General features: G+C 54.3%; 1 protein-coding gene across 5 annotated transcripts in view; it reads left to right on the top strand.

Moving 5' to 3' along the window:
* Window positions 1–27,762, top strand: part of RALGDS (ral guanine nucleotide dissociation stimulator) — a 63,392-nt gene that overhangs the window by 24,675 nt on the left and 10,955 nt on the right. For 2 of the 5 annotated variants that reach the window (XM_076355747.1, XM_076355745.1), the window contains exon 1: window positions 11,997–12,122. The exons of 2 other annotated variants lie outside the window; for them this stretch is intronic. In XM_076355747.1, the coding sequence (XP_076211862.1) occupies window positions 11,997–12,122 (126 nt within the window). Of the gene's footprint in view, window positions 1–11,933; window positions 12,123–27,762 lie in introns of those variants that run through there. One more of the 5 variants, XM_076355743.1, reaches the window with a different exon arrangement.

Here is a 27,762-nt window from a genome sequence, read left to right as displayed (position 1 = left end):
TTCTTGCTGACATAAGCTCTGCTCTTGCGGTCCGTGGTGTTGCTGAAACATCCTCGTGTCGGCACACAGTCGCTGCATGGCTGCTCCTCGGCCAGCACCGATGTGCCTCGGGGCTCTCAGCTCCTCTCCAAAGCCAACACACGGCTTCAGTGGATCCCCTGACCCTCACTGTGCACTAGTGTCCCCATGCATAATACAGCAATTTTCTTTTGTTTAAGCATTGCCAAGCACAGATAGGCACTGCTGCTGTATTCAGATAGGGCTGAATTTAGCCATGTGAGCTTCAAATAATGCTAAGGAACGACCCTGCCAGGAGCCCTGTCTTGAAACAGCTTGATTTGGCCCCTGCGCTGGCTATCAAGTGCCGTTTTGATGCAAACAGCATCTTTGGTTTCAGTGCGACGTGCTTGCGAGGTGGTAAAACACTACAGCCCAAGTAACGGAGGACAGCCAGATGCAGTGTTGGCTCTGCCTGTTGTGAACCTGGAGTGCTTTAACTGCATTGTTTTAGTATTAAGATTGCTGAAAGGATTGGCTCCATCCTGCTGGGAGGAGATGGCTCTCACCAGATCCTCCTGCCCGGCGACGGAGCTGTTTGCTCTGTCATATGACAATGCTGTGATGTAACGGACCAGGCAGGCTGGTGGTTCGGTTTGGGCAGAACTTGTGATATTTGGTATTTTTAACTCCCGGCTCCTGGAGTCATGTGCGTGGCATCATGCACGCTGTCTGGAGAAGGGAGCGCGTTGCTGGTGTGGCAGTGTGCACCCTGGTATCGTGGTCCGTGGCTGAAGCTTTCAGGCGTTACCCCCATGCAAATGCTGGTCATGAACAGCATCTCAGGTGCTCGTCTTCCTCTATGGTAAGAAACTTCCTCTATCTTAAAGTGAAGTCTTGATGTTATGAACCCCAAGGGCTGTTTACATCCAAAGGCTGATTTGTTGATTTTCTGTGTCATCTGATGTGCAGACTCATGCAGGCATCTCCTCTGCCCTGTGTCCTCGCTCCTCTCCCATCTTCTCTGGGCTCGTGTTGGGGCTGTGTCCGTGTGTGCTGGGGCTGCGGCAGCACTCGGCAGCTGGGCACCTCGGCTCTTTGCTCCCTCTGGCAGCCCAGGAGCGGGGAATCCCCGATCCCGTCCTGCTGACAGCTGCTCTCTGCCTTTGTAGTTTGGGGCTGGGTGCTGTGAGCTCCAGAGGACAGCCAGCAGGATCAGGCCCTTGACTCAGAGATGTTGAGGAGCTGTTTGGGATGAGCAGTGTGACAGTCTCGGTAGTGTCTGGCTGTCGTGCTGGTGACAGGGAAGCAAATGCAGAGCAACACCCCCAGTAGCACTGGTGGACCGAGACGAGGGGGCTGGCTCTCCCGCCTGCCAGGGAATAGCACCCAAAAAACCCACTTTAAAAATAACCCCTTTCTGCTCATCCTTTTCTTCTCCCTTTAGGCTCCTATGTGCATTGGGGTTTTTTCTTTCGTCGTAGTACCCTCCCCAGCACTTCTACTTCCCATGCTGGAAACTAAGTACAAGTTAGAAACTGCAACCGAGCGAGGAAGGAGGGGAAACGTGGTTTGTAGTGCCAGACCCCAGGCTGACCGACCAGAGCAGCTGGGAGGCATGTCTGGGGGCTCTGGGGAGATGTGCCGAGGATAGGGACAGGCAGGATGGAGACAGCTGTTGCAGCGATGCGGGGTCCGGCAGCGTCGCGGTTGTGGGTCGGGGAGCCCCTGACCAGGGGGGTCCAGCCTGGGCAGCCCTTCGAGCTGGCTGGAGCTAGGAAATGGAGACTAATCCCTTTCTGCCCTGCTGTGCTGCTGTGTGTGGAGCAAGAGGGAATGAAAAGCAGCTGAAAATCCCGGATTTCCCTTTCTGTTTGGCGGAGGGATGGGGGAAACACAGGGGAGGAGGCGGACAAGCTACGGGGTGCAGCTCCACCTTTTCCCACTGCACAGGGCTCGATGCCTCTGCATCCACAGCCCGTGCCCCTGGGGGGAACTGGCCCTGCCCATCCATCCCCAGTTATTTTGGGGTCAGCACAAGGCAGGACCTTGTCTCCAAGTATCAGAGACCTGGCTGCTGCTGACCGTCCAGCCTGGCACCAGACTCCATCTGAGACCTATAACAAACCTTGATTTCCAGGGGCCCTCGATTGCTAAACGTACCCTCTTGCCGCGAGCCTGCTCCGGAAAAGAGCTTTGCAAAGGGTGGTGAATCTCCGCCGGGGCCCGGGCCGAAGAAGCGGGGAAAGGGAAGCTCTCCGGGGGTTTGGCTTTTGCAAAAAGGTGACTCAGTGCTTGCCCCGGCTGGCGTTGCACCTGCGTGCCGCCGTGTTACACACCCACGTGTAATGGAAACACTGACACCGCTCCTTACCAGCGCGTCGCAAATAGCAGTGGGTAATTAACCATCGATACGTATATAATGTTCACTGCCGAGATTAAAAAAAAAAAATTGACCCTGCAATGATGCTGGCCGCTCAGGAATGGCTTGATCAGCCTGTCCTTTCTGTGCCGTGAGAGTCGAAGATGGGAGCAGCTCATCGGGGGCAGGATGCTGCCTCGCCGCTGCAGAAAGTCTCGCTGAAGCTGGATGAGACCCTTAGGGAGCAGCTTGTTTCACTCGCCGTCTGGTCCCTGACCTTCCTGCAAATGCTCGGGACATGTTTTCTAGCTTTTTTCCCCTGCAGTGAGGGGGGCAGAAAATTCTTAAAATCTCCTACCAAAACGAGGTTAGTGCCATCACGGTGTCTGTCTGCCTATGTCCTCTTTCCCCAAATGACTTCTGAACCTGCTGGCCTGCTTCATGCAAATTTGGCTGAGGGCTCGCAGATAATTAAGTCTGTACAAATATGACGAAACTAGATGGTTGAGAGGAGGAAAAGCATCTTGTAAATGCCCCAAAACATCTGTAGCATGAGTTCATGTATTATTAGACACCAGAAAATCCACGTGGGAGATACTTCTTACAAACACTTTAACCACAAAAACATTTTCATTCTCAGTTCATACATTTTTAGGCACCAAAGACCGTCTCGAGAACACAAAACCATAGGAAACAACACAAGTAGTTTCAGTGCTCACGGGATGACCTTTTTATTTTAATGAAAACTGAAATTCTTTGGCTCTCAACGTGATCCCCGGAGCCAAGACTTGAAGGAAAAACAGCATAAATCATGGAACCGAAGGTAAAAAGTCGGGAGGGTCAGCAGCGCTGCGGCCGGACTCAGCGCCACGGTGTGACTCAGCGGCGCTCGCCAAGTTTGTTGATATTCGTGCCACTGTAACCGAGAGATAAAACTGGCCCTCGGCCACCGGCGTACAGTATTGTTTGGAAGAACACTGCTCCTCCATGCCAAAAACCCACAACAAAAAGAGTTTTGCTGGCCATTGAGAGAGGCGCTGGAATAACTTCCCCTGCTACAACAATGTGGAGCGGAAACCTTTTAAAGTGGTAATTACCGAAGGGAAAATAATTTTTTTTTTTTTTTTAAACATCCTTTGTCTCAGGGTCTAACAATACCTGGGAATACTAAAAGACTTTTACAATTCTTAATTGACTTTTCAGCCATGTGACTGACTGTTTCATCTCTGCAATACCCGGCTCAGGGCTGGGCGATGAAACTTTCCCTTTCCAGCTCTTGCCAGCCTCTTTTCCTGACTCTCACGTGGCCGACACCAGTAAGTGTGTGCTCAGGCGGTTGAAGCAGAATATTTTCATGTCCACTCACTGCGTCCCAGCCCAGACCAAGGTGAATTTGGCCCAAATGACTTGGCAGGGGCTTCACGGTGTCAGCAAGCACCCGGGCGCGCTGGCTGCTGTTCCAGCTGCTGGATGTCTCTCCTGCCCTGCTCCTCCTGCAGCTCCTCTCCCTCATCCCTGCGGCTGCTCCGGGCCCTCTGGCTCCTCTCTCGGCTCCTCACTTTCAATCACATCAGCTCTTTGCTCTGCCGGAGCCTGGCTCCAAGGTTTCACTCCTCACTTCAAATCAAGTCAGCTTTCCTGCAGCTTTCACGGCGGCTTTCCGATGCGTCAGGGTTTTGATGTATGCTTTCCCTGACGTTTGTGCAGCCGAAGGAGATACAGGACCATTGTTGGAACATCCTTTTCCATATCCCCCATTAAGGGGCTTTGTTCCTGTTTAACTGGATTTCTTATTTTAAGTAACCTCAGTTATTTGCTTGTGGTATTAACATTATGTGTATGGTACACGTTACTGTTGCTTCACTTATTTCCAGGATTTGGCATTTAAATCTGTTCCACCTTATTCCTATACTGGGCTAACTCTCTGTGCTAAACTTGGGCTGCATGTAAATCTGTTTTATTTTGCTACCTGTAGCTCTTCAGATCAGCTTGGCACTGCAGCCTGGCATCTTGCAGCCTGTTTGGGTCGCACGTTTAAACTGAGCTTTGGATATAATTTAACCTCGTGCAACATACCAACTCTATGCGTTGCTTCCCTGTGCTTGTGCTATGGCATCACTTTTCTCTCGGACTTCTTAGCAGCCTCACGGCCCCGTTCCATCCCCTACGTGTGTTCAGACACGTCGTTCCAGTGAGAGGGGAACGTATGGTGCTGATTAGGTTCAGGGAGCTGAGTCTGAGCGTGCTGGGGCGGCGTTTCCATCCGTCATGGTAGTCACGCAGATGCAAACCTGCATCCCTGTCCCCAGGGAGAACAAGCGGTGTGGGGTCAGAGCACGTCCCCAGCTATTACGCAAGGGCAGGCACTTGGCGATGCCCCATGCGTGCTGGCAGGAGTTATCACCCAGGCAGAGAGCTGGGGGTGAGCCTCCCTCCACCTTCTTTAGCCCAGGAGGAGAGCCAGCGGGATGACAGCCAGAATAAAGCTGCCCTCCCGCTCTCCTGGCTGGAGAGTGAGACCCAAAGGCCGGTCCGAGTTCCCCGTCTGTCTGTCCGCCTGCCTGGCGCAGGTGGTGCGGGTGTACGTGTCGCTTCGTGGCTCCAGCAGCGCAGCCCACCTGCGTCGGCCAGGGAAGGCGCGAGTGAGAGCCGGGCTAGAGGACATGCGGGATAGGGCCTGATGACGAGGACAGGCGCTCTGCCGAGCAAAGTTTCTTTGTTATCTGCTGGGATTTCTCTATTGATCGGCTGCCAGAGCCTCTTGTTTCTGAGAGTCCTCTTTTACACGATTCAGCGGAACGTGTCGTTTTGGCTGGTTATCGTCGGTGGTAAAATGTACTGCCTGCCCTTGAATGTATTTTTGAAAGGTGAGCAGAGCCAGAGCTTCGTTCTGTTTCTTTTCCATCCGGGCTCATGAGCCTGGCCATGGAGAGCACTTGCTGCTGTCCGGGTGATTTGGAAGGGGCTGCGCTGCTGAAAGGGGGTTTGGGAAGGGATGGGGCTGCTCAGCCCTACGCGAGCAAAGACACGTGCATCCCAAAGCTGTAACGGCGGGTGATGCTGCTCCCTGTTTCACAGGCAGTCACCAGCCGGTTGTTGCAGCACATATTTAACAGAGCAGTGTTTTGAACTGGGCTAGCGCTCCCAGTCTGGCCCCAGTAGCACGATACAAAGGTGCTGGAGGGAGGAGCAGCTGCGTGCACAGAAAACCCAGCACGTACCTCCTTTGCCGAAGGCTGTAGTGAGGGGAATAAGTTTTATGCCCAGTAAATTCCTTGATAGGTTGAGTTTCTTTTGGGAAGCGATGCAGTTGGGAGGCAAATTAACTTTGCTTTGTGCATCTGCATAGCCCTTGGTCGCTCTCTGCCTGAGCACAGCAGGACAGGGGCTGGCAGCGCTTGGGGTGCCCTCGGGGGAGCGAGGGACTCGGGGTGCTGCGCTGGCTGCGGGAAAGTGACTCCAGCTGTTGGGGGACTTGTTGGGGGGACCCTGCAAGGCTCGGGGGGCTTTGCCAATGAAACTGCCACCGCTGGACCTTGCCCAACATCAGTGATCACAGATACGTGTTTCCAATATATAATGAAATCTCTCTGGGTCATCTTATTTTTCTGGTAGATGAGAAGGGCTGTTTTGATTTCAGAAAGGAGTTTCCCCTATCTTCAGGGGCTACACCCATTCCCGTCTTTCCCTGCCAATTTTTGTGGCTTCATAACCTTTCTCCTCTTTTCTACCAGTGATTTTTCTTTTCCCGACTGTTATGCAGAGGACCCGTGCAAGCAAGGATGGAAGTTACAATAACTCTGAGCACCTGGGAGACTTGAACTCCTCGTACGTTGATCGCTAAGCAACACAGAAAAATGTTTTTCCTGTTTTTCTTTTGGTTACAAGCACCTTAGGTGGTAGTTGTTAAAAGAGCTGACTGAAACGTTCTGGCAGAAAGGTGATAGGGAGATAAAAGCTGCCTTTAAAGACAAACAGCTCAAGAAATAATAGTCTTTACCAGAGGAGCTCTGGCGTGTCTGCAGCGTGTCAGGCTTCAGCAGCTTAATGCCTGCTGAACCCTGCGCTCAGGGGAGCGCCATGGACGGCAGCGGGGAAGCACGTGGAAAAGGAAAACGCTGCGACCCGGCGCTGCAGCTGCAGCCCCCTCTCGATGTGGGGACGGTCCCTAACAAAACTCGCTGGGTGTTTTACGATCCTCTCGAAACAGCGAGCTCTGGGCAAGCTTTTGTGCTTGTTTTGCTGCATCCCCCTGCCACCAGTGCCCTACAAAATGCTGTAAGGTCTCTTGGTGCTTTTCACAAGATGGACCCTGTTGTCTCTGGCTTTCTGGGCATACTTTAATGTTAGTAGTTACATTTTGCCTCTTATTTTTCTGAGTATTTTCTTTTCACTGTAAATGGCTGTGTGGGCACTTTGTGAAGAAGCCAAGGTGCCTTTCCCCAGAAATGCCCGCACAAAGCGTGCTGTGGTCAGTTGTTTCTTAGAAAGTGGCTTGATTTTTTTTTTTCCCCCCCTCCCTGGCCCCCGTGTTGGCCTTGTTTTGCCGAGTTTTTAGAAGTCAGCAAGCCTGAAAAACAAAGGTTTGTGTTGTCGCTTGCTGCCCTAATGAAAGATGCTCAAATACTACGGCCAAGTGGATGGCATAAGAAGTAGGATTGAGGAGAAATCTTCCTGCAAGCTCTTGGATCTTCAAGGCTCATGGCATAATTGCATCGCCATCGCTGAGCTTCAGGAGTCGGCAGTCTCCGCAGGAGATGCTGTAGCCCAGCTGTGCGCAGGGGCTGCGGGAAATGAAACACAGAATAGCTGGATGGAGAGTTTTAGATCCTAATTGCCCGGGGATTTGGTGTGCTTCCTCTGCTAGGAACTGACAATAATTAGGAGCTTGCCTTGCTCTGTTAGACTTTTGGCGTGCTTCAGAGAGGCTGGAGGAGAGCTGCGTTCCTGAATTAACCCGGCGCTTAATCAGTAGCTGCCCGTGGGGGGCCGTGGGGAGGAGAGGGTGTTGCAGCTGGAGAACAGGTGCCACCGGCAGAAGGGGCACAAACTGCGGGAGAGCCTGAGTCAGCCTTCCTCCCTGCCAGCACAAAGAGTTCATAGTGCCTGATCGGCCGGGGAAACGGCCCCGAGAAACACCCAAAACCTGGAGGCAGAGCGAGTGATCCAACTACCCTGGATCCACAGTACTCGGCGGAGAATTTCCTAAAATCCACGCTTGCTCTAAGCCGTGGCAAGTGGTGTGTGGCTCACCCCTAAAATCTGGCTAAATAGGGGCACTGATTGTGTTTGCAAGTGAGAATTGGGCCTGCGAGGGACTGAGGGCTGGCTGCGATCTGTTGGTCCCCAAATTTTGGGAGCAACTGCTCTAATCTAACATCTGTATACAGATTGTACTGAACGGAGCAGTGACATCATTTTCCCTTCTTGCACAAGCTCGGAGGTTTTTTTTTCCTGGTCCTGAAGTAGAAGAGAGAGTACTAGTTTATTATTATTATTTCTTATAAAATAATCTTCCAGTTGAGCCTGGGCAGTGGAAAGGAAAGTCTTTCAAATGAAAATCTGAATGTCCAAAAAGTTTTGATTTAGGACTCAATGCAAATGTAACGGACAGCCTGACTTTTAGTTAATAGTTCTTTTCTATCGGTAGCACTTTTCCTCCAAAGTGCCTTACAAACAGCAACGAAAAAGGGTTCCCCGGCCCCTACAATAGAAGGAAGTGTTATCGTCTCCATTTTATAGCGAGCGGCCAGACACAGAGCACTGCAGGGATTTACTCGATGTGCCTTGTGAGTCGGTGCCAGAGCTTGGGACAGAGGCCGGGTAGTGTTGCAACTCCCGCATAAACCAGCCCGGTTCCCATCTGGAGGCTGCTGATTTGGGTCCCGCTTCACTCGCTTGTCGAACAGCGAAAGCTGGTGGTGTGCGACGCTTGAGAGGGGCTCAGCTAGAGGCAGCTGGGGCTGATTCTCGCCTTCTGTGGTCGGGGCTGAGATCAGCTTTTTTCAGTTCTCTGCTCTGGCATCTGTCCCGCTGGAGGCTCACCGGGGCTCAAAGAAAATACGGGTTTCGCGAGGCGGTGCCAGTGCCTGCCCTGGGGTGGTGGCAGGAGCACTTGGGGGTGTTTGCAGGCAACCGACGCCACGCGGGAGGCAGCAACCCCTGTGAAAGCATTTCTGAGCGATGCTTTGGGGTGGGCAGCCTCCCTCCCTCAGCCCATGGCCTCATGGAGGGAAAAAAAAAAAAAAAAAGAAAGAAAAAAGCCCCAGCAATATAGAGCACAGGAACTGGGTCACTGCGAGTTTTGTCCTGTAGGAAATATGCTGGAAAGCCTTTCTCGGAAGTGGAGCAGCGAGATGAAAGCGAAGGAGGGCCGTCGCTGGGAGGGCTGGAGGATGGAGCTGAGGGGAATGCTCAAAGGCCACGTGTACGAGCTTGTACGTGTCAGGGAGAGACAACTCGGGGTCCGCGCTGAGCCTGGTTATTAAGAAACAAAGGTCTGAATCTGCAGGTCCTGACCCAAATGGATTGAGCTAAACCAGAAAACTTTGCAAAAAGCCTCTCTGTGTTACCCGCTCCGCATTATTTACTGTGCAGGGAAGCCTGCGGGCTGGAGACTGCGGCAGAGGAGCATAGATTTGTGATCTGTAGATGCTCCAGTGTTGGCCGTATGGGTTTGTATTTATTCAGCCAAGTGCTGATTGCAGAGTGGCGGAAAGAAACGAAGTAAGGGATTTCCCGCAGCACCCAGTTCCCGCACCCGTCTCTGCTCCTGCGCCTGCTGAAGTCGATGGGACATTTACAGCTGATGTCAATGCAAAATGCTCAGTGTATTGTGAAAAGCTTTTGCTGAGTTTGCCAAGTGTAAATTGATGATATTTTTTTAATGAATCACTCAATCATTGATTGTTTTCTTAAATCCCCTGTTCCTGGAGTCACCTGCATGTGAAATAATTGCATTTTTCAACAATTTCTAGACCTTCAGGGGTGTAGGGGAGAAACCTGAGGGTGTGATCTGCGTGTTCCCTTTCGGCTCTATGCTTAGAGGCAGATAAGAAGCCCTGAAAAGTTATTTGTTTTGAATCTCACAATTTTCAAGAGCCTGGCCCCTGATGGCTGAGTGTTTGGGGTTAGCTACGCTGAGCAAACATCCTGAACTTGGGCTCCTGACCCCGCTTTGAGTGTTTTGCTTTTCAGATCCAGAAGGTTCCCAGGAGAGGAGAGAGGAAACTGGCTGGCTATTTTTAAACCCTCACAGTTGCCTTCCTGCCTTATATTATTTATTATCCATTATCAGAAGTGTTTCTCCCCTGAAACCATCTTTAGTGGTCAACCAAAGGACCAGTGAAAATTGCCCATCAAACAGAGAGCTGCATCTTTCCGTAGAGGTCAGACGAAGCTGGAGGGTTTTGAAGGGCTTTGCCAACTGAAAAGGAGTAGTGCTGTTATTTATTATGTGCACTTGAGCAGTGCCAGGCAATTCCAGTGGTGGGCCACGATTGCGCTGCCCTAAGAGATAAACACTGAAGAAAAGCAGTCTCCCTCCCAAACGCTGCAGCCCAGAGAGGCAACACTGATTTCTGCTAGAGAACCGGGCGCCGCCTCCGATTTCTGCATCTACCGAGTGAAACGATGCACGCCACTGATCTCCGTTTATAGCACGTCTTGCAGTGTCACACAGTTTCTGCATGATGCACCGGTGGGTATAAGGACACCTCTGCGTGGAACACCGTCACGTCCTTTCTGCGGCGGAGAAAGCTCCGGTGACCTGACCGGCACCGCGGGGTGACCTGGGCAGGGATCAGGGCCCGCGGCTCTGCCCGGGAAGTGTTAAAATCCGCATTGCCCCCAGGAATGCGTCCCGAAGGTGCGGGGCTGCCTTGGGCAGTGCGAGGCCCTGGTGCAGGGCCAGGTCCCCTTTCCCAGGGTGTCCTGGGAAGTCCCCTTGACCCTTTGCGCCTCCAGATAAGCAGGACAATAGCCCGCATTGTCCCCGCTCATCCTCCTGCCTGGTAAACTTTCAAGTTTGAAGCGTACGGCATCCCTGGCAGCCCTGTTAATCCTTTCCTGCCTGGGCAGGAGCTGCTGGTGCCCTTGGCAGAGCTGGACGTGCGAGCCTCGGCTCCATGTTCTCATTGGAAATAAAGCCGCGGGGCTGGAAGGCCCTGGGAGGCTGATGTTATTTCAGCTGTGCAGGGAGCTGAGGCGTAGAAGTCTGGGTTTTGGTGTTGTCAGCAGCAACTACCCGGACGCTGTGATACAGTTTATCGGCAGGGAAGGGGAAGAGCCAGGGGAGGGTGAGAGCACGCCGTGCTCAGCGCAGGGGGATGATAAACGACAAACAGTTTTGCCCGTTTCTCTTTGCCTCTGAAAACAAAATTACGTTGCAGGGTTTCAGCATCATCCTGGAGGCTCAGAGCCTCTTTAAAGCGGGATCTGCAGCCCCGCTGATCATAGAATCATAGAATCATTGAGGTTGGAAAAGACCTCTAAGATCATCGAGTCTAACCGTATGGCCCGATCCCTGGGCCCATCTCTCTTTCCCTGAGTCCCTGCTGGGCCGAGCACAGGTGCCTTGGTCCCTGCTCCCCCCTTTGCCTGCGCATCGGAGGCCTGGCAAGGGGAAGGGGTCAGACCCTGCTCCCGGCACTGACTCGCTGCGGGGCCTCGGTCACATCCCTTCATCTCCCCAGGGGACGCTGCCCGTCCCCTGTGACCACGTCACCCCATAAAGCCCAGCTGTGGAGAGTGAAGTGCTGGGCAGTGCTGCGAACACACACGGCACTGTTGGCGGGGGACTGCGCTCATGTGATGAGGTAAAAATGTCTCTGTTCAGACAAAAACACGTGCTGTTAATATTCGTGCACTTGAATTTAATACTTTTTTTTTTTTTTGGTTGGTGGTGTGTGAACCCCAGACCTAGGCGCTGCGCGAACACCTGGTGATACAAGGATCCTCTTCCAGAGCTGCTGTCACCTTGTACAGCTTTGCTCCCGCCCACCCTCGTTAAACCCCCGGTGCTCGCCCCTCCAGCTGGGTCTGGGTCACCCTCTCCCCATCCCGGTGGCCCCCCCGAGCTTCGCTCCTCCCGCCAGCTGCGCGTCCCCGCCGCCCGCAGCTCCCGCCTGGCGTTTTTGTGGGCTCGGGGGTTTTTCGCAGCTCGGCCGCCTCCCGCCGCTCCCCGTCCCCCCTCCCGCGGGGGGCCGGGCCGGGCCGGGCGGGCCGGCCCCCGGGCGGGCGGAGGCTGCGGGAGGAAATCCAGTGCCTGGTTTTGCAGCCCGGCCGGCTCCTTCCCGGCCCCGCGGTGACATCAGGCTGCTCGGCGGCGGGGGCGGCTGCGGGTTACCCGGCGCCTGCCCCGCTGCTGCGGGGCGCTCCCGCCGCGCCTCCCGGGCCGTTCCGCCGCCTCCCGACCCCCGCCGAACCTCCCCGGCTGCCGAGCTCTCCCTGCGTCGGCGGCTCCGGATCAGCCTTCCCCGGGCGTCCGTCCCACCGCTGCGTCTCCCCGGGCGTCCCGGGGGCGCTGGCGGGGCCGGCGGCGGAGCGCGGCGCCGGGGATGCGGCGGCGCTGCCCATGGTGAGCCGCCGGCGCGCCCCGCCGCACCATGCCGCCGCGCCCGCCCCCGCCCCCGAGAGGATGTTCGAGGGCTGCCGGCGGGCGCGGAGCCTCTGGGGCGGCGTGAGGCTGGAGGTGGCCGGCGAGAGCAGCCCCGTGGTGCTGCACAGCTTCACCCAGCTCGACCCCGACCTGCCGCCGCTGGAGGTGAGTGGCGGGGATGGGGATGGTTGGGGGCGTCGCTGCTGGGATGAGGTTGGGGGGGAAGGGGGGGGGGGGGGGGGCACGGAGCGGGCCCCGGCGCACAGCCCGCTCTAGTTTGGGGGTTCTCCGCCTACGCTGGCAGCCTGGCCAAAGCCGGCCTGGAGCGTGGTAGGGGGATGGCTGCGGGCAGTCTGCTGCACGTGGTGCTGTTTCATTTTATTTAATAAATGGGTGCCCCTGCTTGGTTTTCTTGCCGCGTGTCCCTGTGCCGTTGGCTGGCAGGCAGGCTGCCAGGCTCTCTGCTGCGAGAAACCAAAGAGACGGTCTCCCTCAAGACAACCGGGGAAGGGGGCAGATTGCTAAAACCGGGGGCTTTTAACATTTTATTTGAGACTCTGGCTGCTGGAGGCAGGAGTCTGCTCAGATCCGAGCTGCTTGCAAAGGCTTCAGGCTTGTCCAAACCACAGAAGCGTCCTCTGGGAAGGTTATGGACATCGGGAGGACTTTGCTGGAGGATGTGAAATATTTGCGCTTCTTTGGATTCGACCTCTGGCGGTTCAGAGTCAGACTGGTCCCCTGGAGCTCTCGGCCTGGGTGGTTTGTTGATGGCAGTTGCACGTGGAGACACCCAAAAATAATCTGAGTCGGAGCTGTGCCTTTTTTCTTAGTAATGGCTGATCATCTTCAGCATGCCGGGAATGTCATTGATTCTCAGCAAACTCAGCTAGAGGAAAGTTTTGGCGTTCAGAGGTGGTGCTTTTACAGCAGGGTCCGAGCCCTGCGGGCTGGTGGTGCAGGGGTTAATATCAGCGAGGGTCAGCAAGTCTGGCTTTGCTGGGATTTAGAGCCAGCTGCAGATGTGCTTCTCAGCTCTGGATGCTTCCCGCTGGAGGAGAGCAGCGGAGGGGGGGGAATCACCACTAAAACCTTTTGAGTTACTGTGCTGATATCTGGGGAGGGCAGGCAGCGTTTCAGGGGGTGATGGTTCCTTCTCCCAGCGCTAAATGATCTACCCCATAATCTGTGATGGAAAGTCTTGGTCAGCCACGGATGGGAAGGGATTATCTCAGGCTCCAGCTGTATCGGTTCACCTCTGGCCTGGTGGCAGGAGCTCATCAGCTCTGCTGAGGGTTCATGAAAGCTCCATCCAGCTTATTTTCCCCTCTTTCCCCTCCCTGCTTCTCTCTCCTGGGGGCGGGTGTACTGACATTGTTTGGAGTACATCATCTGGTTCGTGTTATGCCTGGCAGGAAGTCCAGCCTCTCCGGCCCTCCGTGCTCCGGGAGGCCGAGGGGCCGCGCTTCTGGCAGGGAGAGCAAGAGGAGTGGGGAGGAAAAGAGGGGGTGATGCAGCGTGCTGCTCTTACCCCAGGGAGAGGCTGCCTGGCACGTGTGAGCCCCCATGCACCCCGGCCGGAGGAGGCTCCGGAGCTCAGGAGAGGGTTTGGCAGCATCTCGGGCGATGGGGGCTTGCAAAGGAAAAGTCACTGGGGCTGAGGGCGGCTTTGCATGGCCCCCGCTGGCCCTGAGCAAGCCCCCGCTCACCTGAGCACAGTGGAGAGAGACGACTGCCTGCCAGACCTCCTCTGAAACCGTCTTTGCCCGGATTTCTGCTCTGGGCTGTACGTGGGTTCGTGCTGCGTAATGGTCAGAGCACAGTCCTGGCGTCTGATTGCTTGGTTTTCCTCCCAGCCCTGAACAACCTGCAGACAAATTTCTCCTTTCTCTGTACCATCCATTTGCAAGTCATGGCAAGAAAAGGTGCATCCCAGAGTGGTGTATGGTGACCCGCTGCCTCCTGAGCGGCTTTGAGATGCTCGGAGAGCTGCCAACCTCTAGAGTGTTCCCGTGCGAGGGCCTCCACGTCGCTCACTAAGCCCTGCCGGGCGGGTTGCACCTGCCGGCATTACAGTGCACGGCTGGGGAAAGGAAAAAAAGTAAGAGTGTCATCATCGTGACAACTGTCCTGGCAGCAGCCTGGTGTGGTTATAATCCTCAGGTAGTTATGCTGCAAGATGCACGCTGGGAGGAGAAGGCAGATTATTTGAATAAGAAAACCCCCGGAGACCTTCAGTGTTTTGCTAACCCCCCTTAACAGCCCCGCAGCGCTGCCGCCGGTCCCCAGGTCCGCGGTGGGAGCCTGGGGTTGTTGCCTCCACCAAAGGGTGTTGCGCTTCCCAGGTGCGGCGTGTCCCCTATGCTGGGACAGAGCTGGTTTCGGTGGAGCTGTGCCAGCTTATGGGGCGGATAGTCTGGTCCCACAGGGAATAGAGGATCCCTGGAAAGCTGCTGGGCGGGTTGCAGGGAATGCGGATCTCATTTTCCGCTCCTCGGCTGAGCCCCCACGGATGTCAGCAGGGCAGACCTTTGCCTGTATCCCACAGCAACGGCATCGATCGCCCAGGCATCGCTTTGAGGTCCTACTCAAGGTCTCACGGCCACGTGTTGCCAAGTGTTCTCGCCGTGATTTTAACCACAGGGAATGGAAAATTTAAACGGACTGTCTCAAGCGAGGGATTGACAGAGCAGCTTTGCAGACCTTTTGCTTTGACCTTTCCAGTTCCAATCCATCCCAAAGCAGCAGCAAGTGTCAATCCTTCCTGTCCAGGGGCAGCCACAAAGTGAATTTGGTGGCTCTCCTCCTGGTCCTTGTTGGACAAGCGTGCCGTAAACCCCACTGCAGATGACACAGACTGAAACTTTCGTGAGACTGATACTGCCAAACCTCTAGACAAGTGGCTGGGCTGACGCATATCAAAAAAGCTTGTGTCCTTGCTATTCTGGCTCTATTTATTTTCTGAACAATTAGGAGATTTTTCAGTTGCTAAACGCATCCTCGAAAACTTGAATTGCTCAGCCTAGATGCCTTGGAGGTCAGTGCTTGTTCTTTACAGCCCGGAAGGTGGCAAGGGAGGGGCAAAGATTTCTCTTAAAAGCCATTTTCTTTTAGCTTCCTATGGTGCCTTTGGAAGAAGATCCTTTTCTCCCAGCCTGTTCTCCTCCCCCAAGCACAACTTGATATGCCCCTTGCAATTTGCCAGATGAACATCATCTGTTGGTATTTGTTGGATGGGGACCTACCTTCTGGCTCCCTTCCAGAAGGGTTTGGAGCCGGCGGTGAGGCCGGGAGCAGGCTGAGATGCTGATTGTTGGTGGCTGCTGCAGGATGGGAATAACAGAGGTGGGAGGGATTTTTTTATTATTATTTGATACGGTTAGAGAGAAGCTGGAGGTTTCTAAATGTGTTTGTATAAGGATCATGTTACTTGGAGGCTGCCGTGCCATGTTCCATAGGGGTGGGAAACCCTCCGGTACTGGGATCTCGCTGAGGTTTTAGTGGATTTAGTACGACTGGCAGCCCTGGAAATGGAAATCTTTGTTTATCCACAAGCTGGAGGGGCACCCCCGTGCCCCGGCTTTGCTCCGGGGGCTCCCTGCAACGGGGCAGGCAGGAGGTCCCACGCTGCAGCTCAGGGCCCCCCAGATCACACTATTGCTCCACTACAGCCATCTATTTTCTATCTATCGAGGTGGGATTACCAGGCAGGGGCAACTAAATGCAGTCTTGGAGGATTTCCGTGCTTCCGTGTGCCCGGGTTTGGGGTGGGATGAGCAAAAAGAGTGTCAGGCCAGCTGTGCCTGCAGGGATGGGTCTCGCTCAGCCGGCGCCGCTGTTTCAGAGCTGGGGGGTCAGCTGTGACCACCCCACAGTTAGGGCCAGAGCACGGCCTGTTTTTAGGGCCGCTTGAGTTGGTCCGGCCATAGGAAGGGCTTCACCGCTAGCAGCTCCTCCATCACCCTTTCCGGCTCTCTAATTGTCAGCCGCTCTGACCCGCAAGGGATGTGTAATTGACGGAGCAGGGAGCTTATTTAGGTCATTCTAGACCACATTTAAAGGCTGGGCATCCCCTGCTTGTACTTCTCTAATGCCGTTATCTCCAGAGCTGCCTAGTGACTGGCTTTCAAGCGGACGTGTTCCTTTTATTTAAATATATACTTGCAGCAGGGCTGTTTCAGTTCTCAAATATTTCTTCATCTCCCGCGGACCCAGCAAGAGGGGGGGAAAAAAATGTCGTTGCTAAGGAGCGGGATTTGGATACAAAGCTGGCCGAGCTGCCGGCGGGGGGCCCTGGGGGCTCCAGCGCAGCTCGTGGCGGGTCAGAGTTTGTGCATTGCTTCGGTGGGATGGCACCTGCGGGGTCTGGATGAGGGGGGTCGGGATTTGAAGCATCGCTTGGGCCTTGGGGAGAAAGAGTTGAGTTGAAGGACTCGTACCCTCCACAGATTAACCTGTTCATCCCGTGCTGTTAGTGTGTGTGGTGCTGGGTTAGACCCAACAGCAGCATCGTTGGCCTGTCGAAAACGTGTGTCGTTTGCTGCGGGGGTCTGTGGGACCTTCATTTGCAGCGAGAAGCATCTGCAGGCTGAAAGGGGAGGCTGGCATAGAGGGTTCTTAGGAGGAGGGACTTGGTGCCCAGGGAGACGTGTTAAGCATCACACGGAAACTGTATCGCAGTCTCTGGCTGGAGCGTGCCTGCCTGGGAAAACTGGCGGCAGGGGAAGAATTGAGCTGTTTGGCTGCTTCAGTTGTTTGTCTCATTCCTGTCCCCGTGTGAGGACTCACCCGCACGTCACAGCAACCCCAGCCCGCCCGGCTCACGGAGCTCCAATAAAGATGCATTTAGACTTTGCTCCTGAGTCGTTAGGGAAAGGGAGCGCTGCGCTCCGGCATGGAGTAATCCCAGCCGCTCCCCCGGGGCTCTGCCTCGCAGGTCGGCCACCTGAATGGAGACACGGGGAGGGGATCGGAGCAGGGGCAGAGGTGCAGGGGCGCTGCGCAGCGAGCCTGCTCTGAGCGCACGCTGCGGGCTAGCACAGGAGTGGCTTTGCTCACATGTGTAATCTGGTGTATGCAGAAGGGCTTTTGTGGACGGGCCTTTTGTTCTCTTAACACCGGGGAACAGCTCTCCCAGAGGCGACAGGAAAGTCCTTTCCTAAATCTCTGCTTGGGCCATGCCGTCACGTGGCTGCAGTGAGCAAACACTGGTCTCCTTCGGTGCAATGAAGTGGCAAATCTGCAGCATCTAAAACCTCTGTCTCTCTCCATGTGATTTTGCTTGTTTTGTTTTTATGATGTTATGCAAATAATCTCTAAAGTCTTTGGTTATGTTCCCGGGGCTGCGTTGGTACAGGTTCTTATAGGGCAGAGCTTTTACATTAGATAGCCGCTGCGAGTTTCTCTCTAACATACCTGAGGGTCAGGAGTTACGTGACAGCTAAATGTCAGTGGAGATTAAGCACATGCAGAGGGACATGCGTGGCCCGTTTCACTTGCATAGCTTGACAGCAGCGAGTTTGTTTTCGTTACACAGTTGGATTTCGATGAGCCCTGCTGTCAGAAACACGCTGGGACGGGGAAGGGCGTCTTCCCGCTCCGCATGTGGGGTGCTGGGTGCCCGTGCAGCGGCGTGGGCACAGCTGCCTGGCGAACCCCGGGGTCGGCGGAGGCAGGACGGAGATGGCTCCAGCTGCCAGGCACCAGCCGAGTCCTCAGAGCTGACAGGGGAGGAAAAAAAGTTGTTGTGACTTGCAAACAGAGCAGATTGGAGAGGAAACTCATCGGAGGCAACTTCATCTGGAATGCTGAGGCATTATTTTTAGAGCGGCTTTTCTTTCTGCTAACCACGCTTTAACAAACAGCAGCTGAGCTGAGGGCCTGTGTGGAAACCTGCTTTTCAAAGGGCTCGCTACCCGTCTTACCAGAACTTCTTTTCATGTGATGGAGCAAAACCACACAACCCTTCCCTGCTCTGTGCAGTGGTCGGGTCTCCATGGAGACTCTCAAGCTGAGAGCCTGCGCTAGGCTCCCCGCTTAAGCCAGCGTTTTCGTTTGTGAAATGATGTGTTTGGTTTGGGTTGGCTTCTTAGAGTTGGAGCCAACTTCAGGAAACCGTTGTTTAACCAAGCTGGGCAAAGCGAAGCGTCTTGCCCGAGACTGGCAGGGTGAAAACTCAGCTGTGGAAAGCGAACAAGGATGCTGAAGCGCACACCTTCGTGTGGTTGGGGTCTCGGGACCTCATCTTCCAGTTTAGGCCAAAACCCCAGGGATTTTGTTCAAAGACACTTGCCTAAAAGGCACAGCTGGTGGCCTGCTGCTGGCGAGGTCTGGCCCCGGGCATTGGAGCAGCAGCAGAGCCGGTGAGCTATGGGAGCTGAAGGACATGGGGGCTGTGAACTCGGGCTGATGGTGTCACCCCCGTTCCTCCCATGCTGCGACCCCCACGATCACGGCAGGCTTTTCGGAGCAAGGCTAATGTGCAGTTTGGTTTATCATCTTAAAGCAGCCCAGCTTCTCCCCAAATGTCGCTATTTGATTGCTTTTGATTTTTTTTAATGGCTATTTGGTCCCAGCTGCAGTTCTGCTGGTCAGGACCCCTTGGCTGGATCCCCGTGCTGAGCAGTGCGGTGGCAGTGCCCGTTGCTGGCGACCGTCACTGTGATTACTGAGTTTCTAGACGACGTGGTTTATTAGATTCAGTCCCAGTTGCGACAGTGAGAACTGGCATTAAGATGGGCCAGGCTGGTCCCTCCCTCGCAGTGTGCTGGGGGTGACTCAGAGCGTAGCTATGACTCACGCCAGTGTCATAACAAACACTTATTCCCTGAGGTGCTTCTTGGGGGGGGTGGGGATGGTATCCCACAAACTCCATCTCTCCCAGTCCTCATTCCCATGGATTTCAGCGTGTTCCTCAGCAAAACTCAGCTCTGGGAGGATGGGGCTGTTTGAGGCTTGACCTGTCTTAGTCCAGGCAACATCAAAGGAAAGGAGCTAGGGAAGGAAGGTGGGCACCTCTGCCCTCTACGTACTGATGCTGCCCCGTGGTGGTGCACATCAGCTTTTTGGATAACCCAGAATTTGTCCCCCAAAATCATTTTAAATGGGAGGGCGAGCTGCAGGGATGCTCACCTGCGGCTGGTAATCCCAGGGGATGAACGGGGCAGGGTGGCAGGAACAGATGAGTCAGGGTGGGAGCGTGCCTGTACTGGCTCGCCAAAGTGCCGTGGCCAGGAGGAACAGGCTTACTTGCGTGGTGTTTTACCTGCCATGAAAGAGCTCTAGTAACGTGAGGGAATGCTTGCCTGCAAATGCCTGCGGTGACCCAGCGCCGGGTTGAAATCCTGATGCCCGGTGTCCCCGAGCAGACGCAGGTGTGCCGCTGCAGACACTGGTACGCCTTCGTCATCAGCCATTGCTGGGAAAGGGCTGTGTCTTAAGCAGTGGGAGAAAACATAGTCCCAAAAGTCTGTGCTGAATCAGGGTAGGGGGGAAAGTGGAGCAACCCTGCGTGGAGCTGCCTGCTCTCTCCCTGCCACCCCCGGGGTTTGGCTAACAGCTGACGGAGGGTTGGCTGCCTGCAGATCCCGCTCTGGCTGATGCTCGGACACGGTCCACAGCAGGACCCGCACCTACAAGTGCAGGGCTGAGGGTCCGGGAAGGGAATTCATCCCACCACCCTGGCTGCCCGCGCCCTGCCTGGACACCTGCGTTCCTCTTACCGCAGCCGCTCTCCGCCCTCTGGATGCGCAGGATCTGGCACACCCAGCGCTCGGGGCAGGGCCCGAGTCCAAACCTCACTGCTTGGGCTCCTGCTGTGCGTGTTCAGGCGCTTGACAACAGCTGGATTTTTTTTAATTGTTTTTTTTTTGAGTTGTTTTCTCCCCAAAGGTGCCAATTAAACTTAAGCTCTCAGTTGCTTCAGCCGTGGAAATCAGACTTAGTTGACTGAGCATCCTGATTGCAGGCCCCCCAGGTGTTGGCTTGTTGACTCCTGCCTCTGTACCTGCTTATATAGCACCTACTGCCGCGTTGACACCTATTTAAGTAATGCTCTGAAGGTGATTACAAAGCAAAAGTTGCTTGCTCTTCCCCCTTCCGTCTTCCCACAGGGACCCCAGGGAGGGGAACAAGTAAGGGGGGGACTATCCAAGAGGAAAATCTCTCCCGGATCAGCCCTTCCCCGGAGCGAAGGGGATGGCCTGAGACCTGCAGCTGGGATGTGGTGGGACACGCGGGGGCTGTGGGTGTCAGGAGGAGGCTGGGACGAGATGGGCTCAGCCCGGACCTCCGCACAGGGCGGCCTGGGAAGCACGCCGGCAGCAAATGGAGGCGTCCTACGTCATCCTGGCCGGGGTGGGAGTCGGGCGTGAGGGGCACGGCCGGAGAACAAAGGCTCGCATTTATTCCTCCCATCCTTTCACCGGCAGCCCCTCGCTGCCTCCCTGCACTGGATTGTTCCTGCATTTTCTCTGCTTCAGCTGTTTACTGGGTCACCCTGATGCAGACACGCACACAAAGAGCGAGCCATCCGGCGAGGCCGTCCCTGCGCCACCGCGAGCCCCTCTCCGGCCCCGAGGAGCACAGTGGCGGCATTGAACCGGGCTGGGGGAGCGCCTGAGCCTGCCCTGCTTCAGGGTCAGGGTGGGCCGGGGGCATCCGGAGCCCCCCAGGCATCTTCCTCTGCGCAGGCTGGGGCGATGGGATTTTGGGGAGGGAGGCCCAAGAAGCCTGGGCTTGTCGGCTTTGCCCACGCTTCAATCGCACCAGCTTTAATGGAGAGAATGTAAGTTGACGTAAGGCAGTGTAAACACATGGGTGGACACATTTATTTCACGAGGGCATATTTTGGTTCAGCTTATCTAAGCTAAGGATGTGTCTGAGCTAAATCAAAATTAATCTTGTTCACATTGAAACGAAGGGTGATGGCACAGTTACCGTAAGCCAGGCTGCGGCCAGACAGGGCTGTGGCTTTTGGACGGCCTCCAATTTGTCCACCCCAATCTGTGCACCTTCAAAATTACAGAAAGATAGGACTTTGCTTTCTTTTTCCCTCTGCAAGCTACAGCAGGTGGGTTACTGCATAGGCAGTCATTTACAGCTTATCCAGGCTGCTTGGGAACAGTGTGTGGCGAAACTCCCTGGGAATGCCGGCGTGGGGCCGGTGGGATGGTTCAGCATGGCATGGGGGGCTGAAAGCCGCTTCCCGGGTCTGGGCTGATGTTTTACGCCTGGCAGTTGCTGGAGCTCTCATCGTTGCGTTGCCCTTTCTGCATATCCCACGTGCCTTGCTCGTGCCGCAGGTGTGTGCCCAGGTGTGATGTTCGCTCATGCAGGTCAGGTACATGCTCGGGTCAAGGGGGCGGTTTGACAAAAGAAGCTGGTTTAAGAGCAGCTAACACTTCTTAAAATTAATTTTTTGGCTGTCTGGACTAGCACATGAGCTACGAGCTGAGAGCAGGAGAATTATTCAAGGCTTTGTGTCTCTGAGAACGGAAAGACTTGACTTTTGGGAGAGATGAACTCACTAGCTTGCAAATGCTAATGCATGCAAGGGACAAGCATTGCCCAGGAGTTGCAACAACGAACAAGTCTGTGTGTTCTGGTTAACATGTGTTAAGACATGACTGACATTCCAGGAATGAGCATACCAATCGGTTTCAAGGTACGTCAGCTCCGAATGCCAACCTAATCACCACCCCTTTCCAAATACACATGGCAGTTCTTGCTGCCGCAGAAATGACACGCTTGGTGCAGAAGGGCCCTGTGTCAGAGTGGAATCAGTAGAGTAACATTAGATCAGGCTTGAACTGTAATCTCTTTGGGACACACACGCTGTTTTTCTTCGCATTTGAACAAGGCATTATAGAGCTGTCATGCTGCATGTGACTTACAGGTGCTACTGTACACACACCAAAAAATAATCAATTTTTGAACTTGTTTCTGTTACGTTTTTTGCAGATTTTTCTGTTCCATCTTGGTGAAGTACAGACCTTTGTTCTGAGCTGAAATGACTTACTGTGAACCACTCAATCTTTAATTACCCTTACAGAGCAATATGTATTAATTTTTTATACACCAGTTGTCACCAGTCATGTCGTTCTGGTTTCACTTCCAGTAATTACCCGCCGGGCTCTAGGCGAGTTTGTAGCGGAGCAGTTGCTCTGTAAGCAAAGGCCAGCTGCGTCCCTTGTATGCAAGCCTGACTCTGCATAGGCGTTGGCGCTGAGCATGGATGCTGCCGAAACGCACGCCGAAGCGATCACGAACACAAAGCTAAGGACCGTGGAGCAAGACCTAGAACTGCTGTGTCAGCGGGATCTTTTTTCCATCAACTTAGAGAGGAAGCAAAACCTGCTGCGGTCGGTTTTCTTCTAACCTTCAGCAGCCTGCGAAGGGAGCCCTTCCCAGCACGTCCCCTGGTAGGAAACACGAGGGAAGTCCTGCTTTGGTGGTGTTTTCACATAGGATGCAAAAGTCTAGGTAGAGGCGCTGGTGGTCTTCATATACTCCCTAGGAAACACAGGGTTTGGAGTTAAGCAGTCATCTCTGGCATCTCTGGCTCTGCCAGTTGCAAATGGAGTTTGCTTTTCCCTGGGGAGTCCCCCTAGCAAGGCTGATCCCCCAGCACCTGCATCACCCCCTGCATCAGGGGGCCTGGTCCTTCCCCTCGGAGGCCGTGGGGGATGGAGCAGACAGAGGGAGTCTTTGCAGATCTTTGACTCTTGATTTCCAGACCATAAAAAGAGCGAAAAAGTTTCTATGTGTGGGAAGGCTCTTATTTTTCTTTAAAAGCAAAACAAAAGCAAATGGGGGAGGAATCTTGTGTATCTGCTCTGTCTCGTTTCTGGACCCGAGCGCTGAGCTCCTAATCCTCGCTCCAGCCACTGACTCACTGCATACGAGTCACAAGATGCCTTTGTAACCGATCCGCCAGCCGCTGCTTTCTCTGCTTCCTAAGCCGTGAGGGTGGAGAAGGCTGCTTTTGAATATTGTCTCTAACCCTTCTGGCTTGCGGACACAGGAGCAGACCTGCCGTCGGTCTCGGGCAGCCCCAGACCCCGAGGGAGAAGGTATAAAATCCCCACAAGAGGCAGATACGGGGTGATGTGCCCCCTCCCTCTGCCCCGTCCTGCTCCCTGGGAGCCCGTGGCGCTGGGTGATGCACGGCCCCGGGGCTGTTCCCTGCGGGTGCTGGGTGCAGCTTTCCCTGGTGAAGCACCTGAAGCAGAGCAAAAGCGGAGCTAAGGGTGTCAGGAAAGCCCAGCTGCAGAGCCCAGCGGCTGAAGGGGTGAGAACAGGCTCTCAGCTGTCGCCACTGTCTTGGTGTCCTGGCAAAAACACCCCCTTTTCACAGTGGGTTTAAGTTTAGCTTCTGGCCCTTTTTCTCTTCTTTTCCTGTTTCTCCCTTTGTCGTTATTTTTTAATGGGCTGTTGGAATCGGTCCTGATCTGAGGCGGCTCTGAGCAGGCAGGAAGGGAGGCAAAGAGTGTCAAAAACCCAAAGAAAACATGCCCATCTGCCTAACATCTCTGCGCGGGGAGCAGCGCCCAGGGCAAGGGCTGGGGGCAGCCGAGCCGCAGCGGGGGACTTGAGCTCCGTCAGCAGCAATGGGAACACGGCTCGGGGAGAACGGAGATGACAGGAGATCAACCTGCCCGTGGCTGGCGAAAACCACTGTACCCCAGTGCCACCACAGTCATTGCTGGGATGGCGTTTGGGAGCAAGAGTGCTCCTGCCCTCCACGGGGCTGCTGATCCAAAGCACGTGCTGTGGGTCGCCAGGCAGGTGCCAGCACGGGGCACCTTTCCTTTCCCCAAACACGGGGGATATTCGGCAGCTTCCTCGCCAGCTTTGGGTAGTCTCTATAGCCTTTCTGAGCACGGCCGGGGGAAGGAAACTGCTGATGAGTGCGAGGAGCGGACGGGGCGATCCCGACCGGCAGAGCCGTGGGGGAACATCCACCGCGGGGCTTTTTGCCTGGAAGTCCCCGTGAGGAAGGGTGTTGTGCTGCGTATGCTTATTTTGGATGGGAAGGACAGAGGGTACTTCTGCTTTTGCAGTCTTTATCTTTGGTTCACGGAACTGCAGTTGTTTTCCTTTCACTAGATGGGGGTGGCTTTTTTCCTATTTCCTTTTACATAATGTCGTACGCTTCCGTTTACATAAGAGGCCCCAAAGTCGCTGCTGTTCGTTGCATGGGTTCAGGATTTGCTCCCGGGAGTGAAACGAAAGTTAACTCGGGGCTTGTGTCAAGCGTGGAGGATGTGGTCCTTGGTGGAGGAGGTTTCTTTCGTTTCTAGAAAGGCCCATTTCCCGTTGCCGGTGGGAACGGATTATTCTGAGAAGGGACTGGGGATTGTAAAGACCAAACCCCCATTTTCCGTTTCTGGCTTTACCAGCTTTCATCCAGTCCTTTTGAGCTTGTGCAAACGTGGAGCTTCAACAAGAAGCGCCTGGTGATGTCTCTGGGGCTCAGCTCTGCCTTTTCCTGTCTCTTTAGCCCGCGAGACTGTTAATTCCCAACCGGCACAGGTTCCCAGCTCGGGGATGGGCCATGGGCAAGGTTAGTGTCTGCTTCTCTCTTGTGGCTGGTAGCAGCGGTCCTTGGAAATCACGGTGCAGAGAAACTCTCGGTGCTGTATTATACTTGCCTGTGGAAGAGGCATTTTGTGTAGCCCAGCTGAAAGGGAACAAAGTAACATGAACATCTTGATCTTTAAACCAGCTGTTGTCCAGGGAGCATCAGTAAAAGCACTTTAAGCAGTTTTGCCTCTTCCACGTGTGCTGAAATTAATACCTTTTTCCAATAAGAGTTCATTATTTTGTGTCTTTGGAGGCCAATGTGCTAACCCAGGGGCATGTGGGACCAGAGCTCTTAAGACCTGGTAATTGTTGGATAATTGTCTGTGTGTAGCATGCAGGGATGCTGTCATGCTCACACTTAATCCTGTACTTTGCTCCTGTCTTACTGAAACCATCTTTGTGACTGATCTCAAACACTTTCTAAAATGCAGATCCCTAGCCAATATTTCGCTTTGCTGTTTGGCTTTTGCATTTTCCTCTCCCTTCAGCCGATGAGAAGAGACGAAGGCAGATTCCCTGCTGCTCTCTGCCTGGCTCCTGCGAGGGTCCCTCACGCCGCAGCCCTTCCTCCAGGCTCGCGAACCTTGGCTACATCTTAGAGCTCATTATTAAACCTCCGTGTGAAGACGTGGGGTTCGGCGCCGTGCCGTGTACTAGAACATTCACCAGAGAGTGGAAGAGCTTATTGCACGGAGCAGGAATTCCTCCCTGGTGTAGTCACAAACACTTTGAACTATCGGTGGGGAGCTCGTTGCTCACGCAGCCCAGGGCTATCTGCAGTTGGAAGAGGCGGTCTCTAAAACCAGGCAAGCCATCTGGTGCAGACCTCCAGTTTCATATTTCAGGGGATGAACTCCTGCAGAGTTCACTTACGGCTGCTTTTGCAAAAGCCTCCGACTCTGCAGAACTGGGCGTCTGATACCCCTAAATTAAACATGTGGTTTTTCCTTGTGTCCCTCCATCGAGAGGCCTTTTTCCTGCTGTATGGAGAAGGGCAGGATTGCACACTGAGCCGGAGAAATCATGGTCAAATGTTCATTTTCTATGTCTTCCCCTTTTTGGTGCCTAATTTGAAATACATTGGATCTCGCTTTCTGAGATGAGGGTACTGAGTCCCTTCCATGAGAGTTTGGTGGAAGGTGCAAATGCCGTAACCGTCAATGTGCTCAAAGTTAGTGCTTTCACAGAAAAGCTTTGCTGAATCTTGTGGCAGCCGTGTAAAGCGCTGTCTGGGCTTGTTGGCCGCGTCTCTTCTACCAACACGATGCAGTAAGCAGAAGGGATGTTCACCTGTATCTCTGCCGCGGTGTGGTGCTCAGTTATTTAGGTTGAACCGCTGGTGCAGGAGGGTTTGCACATGGGTGCTGGGCTGTGGTTGTACTGGCTGAGGCCCGACTCTTATTCCCTTCTGCTACGAGGGTCAGAAACTCCCGCAGATGTGTAAGGCAGGCAACAGGGAGCAGTAGCTGTTGCAGCAATATTTACCAGCACTTGTCTGTCAGAGCTCTTTTGAGACCGTTTTCATAGAATCATAGAACATCTCAAGTTGGAAGGGACCCATAAGGATCATCGAGTCCTACTCCCAAGAGGGAGACGTTCATCTTTGGTTGAAGACATTCATCTTTGGTTGACTCGCTGGAAGTCCCGGAAGGAACTGGTGTGAGTGCCAGACTTAGGATTGCAGAGTTCTTGGTGGCCAGCACATACATAAGCCACAGTTCAAGGTTTTGTGTCTCTCCCGGCCCTGCTCCCGCCCCTCATCTGCAAAGGGAGAAACGTGCGTTTGGTGCGGGTGTTGGAGTGGGACTTCACTGGCTCCGTCCTGCTGCTGCTTTTTGCTTCGTTGGTTTTTAACCAACATGTGCGGAATGCACAATCAGCATCTTGGAGAAGCAGCGGTAGGAAAGAGGAAGCTCACGCAGAATATAAATAGCCAAATTTTAAAATGTACCAGTGTAGCAGCTCGCCTGGCTCTTGGCATGAGCCTGGCTGAAGGCTGCTGGGAAGCTGCGTACTTCGTGTGTGGTTTGCAAAGGGGGAACTTCGGGGGATATCACACAAGTCAGCAAGACAAAAAATGAATGAATCTGACAGTCTTGAATGTAGGAAGGAAATGAAATTTGCTTCTACGCATATCAAAATTGGGTGTATCTTCTGCACGTGACACGAAATACAGAGTGGAAACCCCTGCCCAGTTACGGCAACACTTTCCACTGTAGTTGCACAGAGGCTGCCCATGATTCATGGGTTGATCCTGGGATGTTTTGTCTTCCCATATGATTTGATTTCTTTATTAATTTAATTGCATCTCAACAAGCATCTGATTTTTCTTGATATTTGTGTCTGGTCAGCTGCCCAGCCAAATCTCTTTTCTGAGTTAGACTGTACAGGAGTCTGGTCCTGCTGGAGCCAGAGCTTTCCTCCGGTCCAAAGGCAGCATAACTGGAAGATACGCAGGGTGGGGCTGATCTGCAGGTTGGGTGATAAAGACTGGGAGAGAGCCCAGGAGAGCTGATGTGAAGCACTGTTGGTAGCGGTCCCCCTTCTCTGTCACTGCCCCTTGGGCAGTGTGGGCTTGCGCACCCAGGAGGCATCTACTGCTGTTGCTTCTGGAGGACGGCACGTAGCTGTGGGCACCAGGGTCTGATGGTCTCCGTGGACAAACTGGGAAGAGTTCCTACAGCTTTTCTTTCTTGTTGTTGGAAACAGCATCTATAGGTGGAAGAAGGACAACTTGGCTGACTTGGGATCGAGTTAGGTAGCATCGCTGTAGGTGGCTGATCTAGAGCGGACGCGAGGCTTTAGCAGTGCCGGCAGCTCTCTCCCGAGGTTGTGCCAGTGCCCCCGATTCCCAGCTAAGGCGTCTCTGCTTGTGGGGTCGCGGGTGACTCACCTGGCGTAGGAGCAGCTCGTTCCTGTGAGGTGATGGCGGAGAGATGGAGAGGTGATGGGGGAGAAGCCCAACTCTCTCGGCTGCAGGTGCCTTTAGCTATGTACCAGTTCACCTTCCCCTCGCTGACGTGTTTAAACGGCTTCGTCTTCCCTGCACCGGGGCCAATGTCATGGGTGGCCGCTCTGGCGGGGCTCCCAGCGCGGACGTGACATGGGGCCGCAGAGGAGCGGGGACTTGGGGTGGGCTCAGGGGCTTGTTCATGCCCCTGTCGGTGTTCAGGCCGGATGGTGCCAACCATCGGGGCTCAGGGCTGCCAGCCTGCCAGTGCCT

This window comes from Aptenodytes patagonicus, chromosome 18 (genome assembly GCF_965638725.1).
Source record: "Aptenodytes patagonicus chromosome 18, bAptPat1.pri.cur, whole genome shotgun sequence".
NCBI lineage: Eukaryota > Metazoa > Chordata > Aves > Sphenisciformes > Spheniscidae > Aptenodytes > Aptenodytes patagonicus.
Note: the sequence above shows the minus strand (reverse complement) of the source record. Positions and strands in the feature narration are given on the sequence as shown.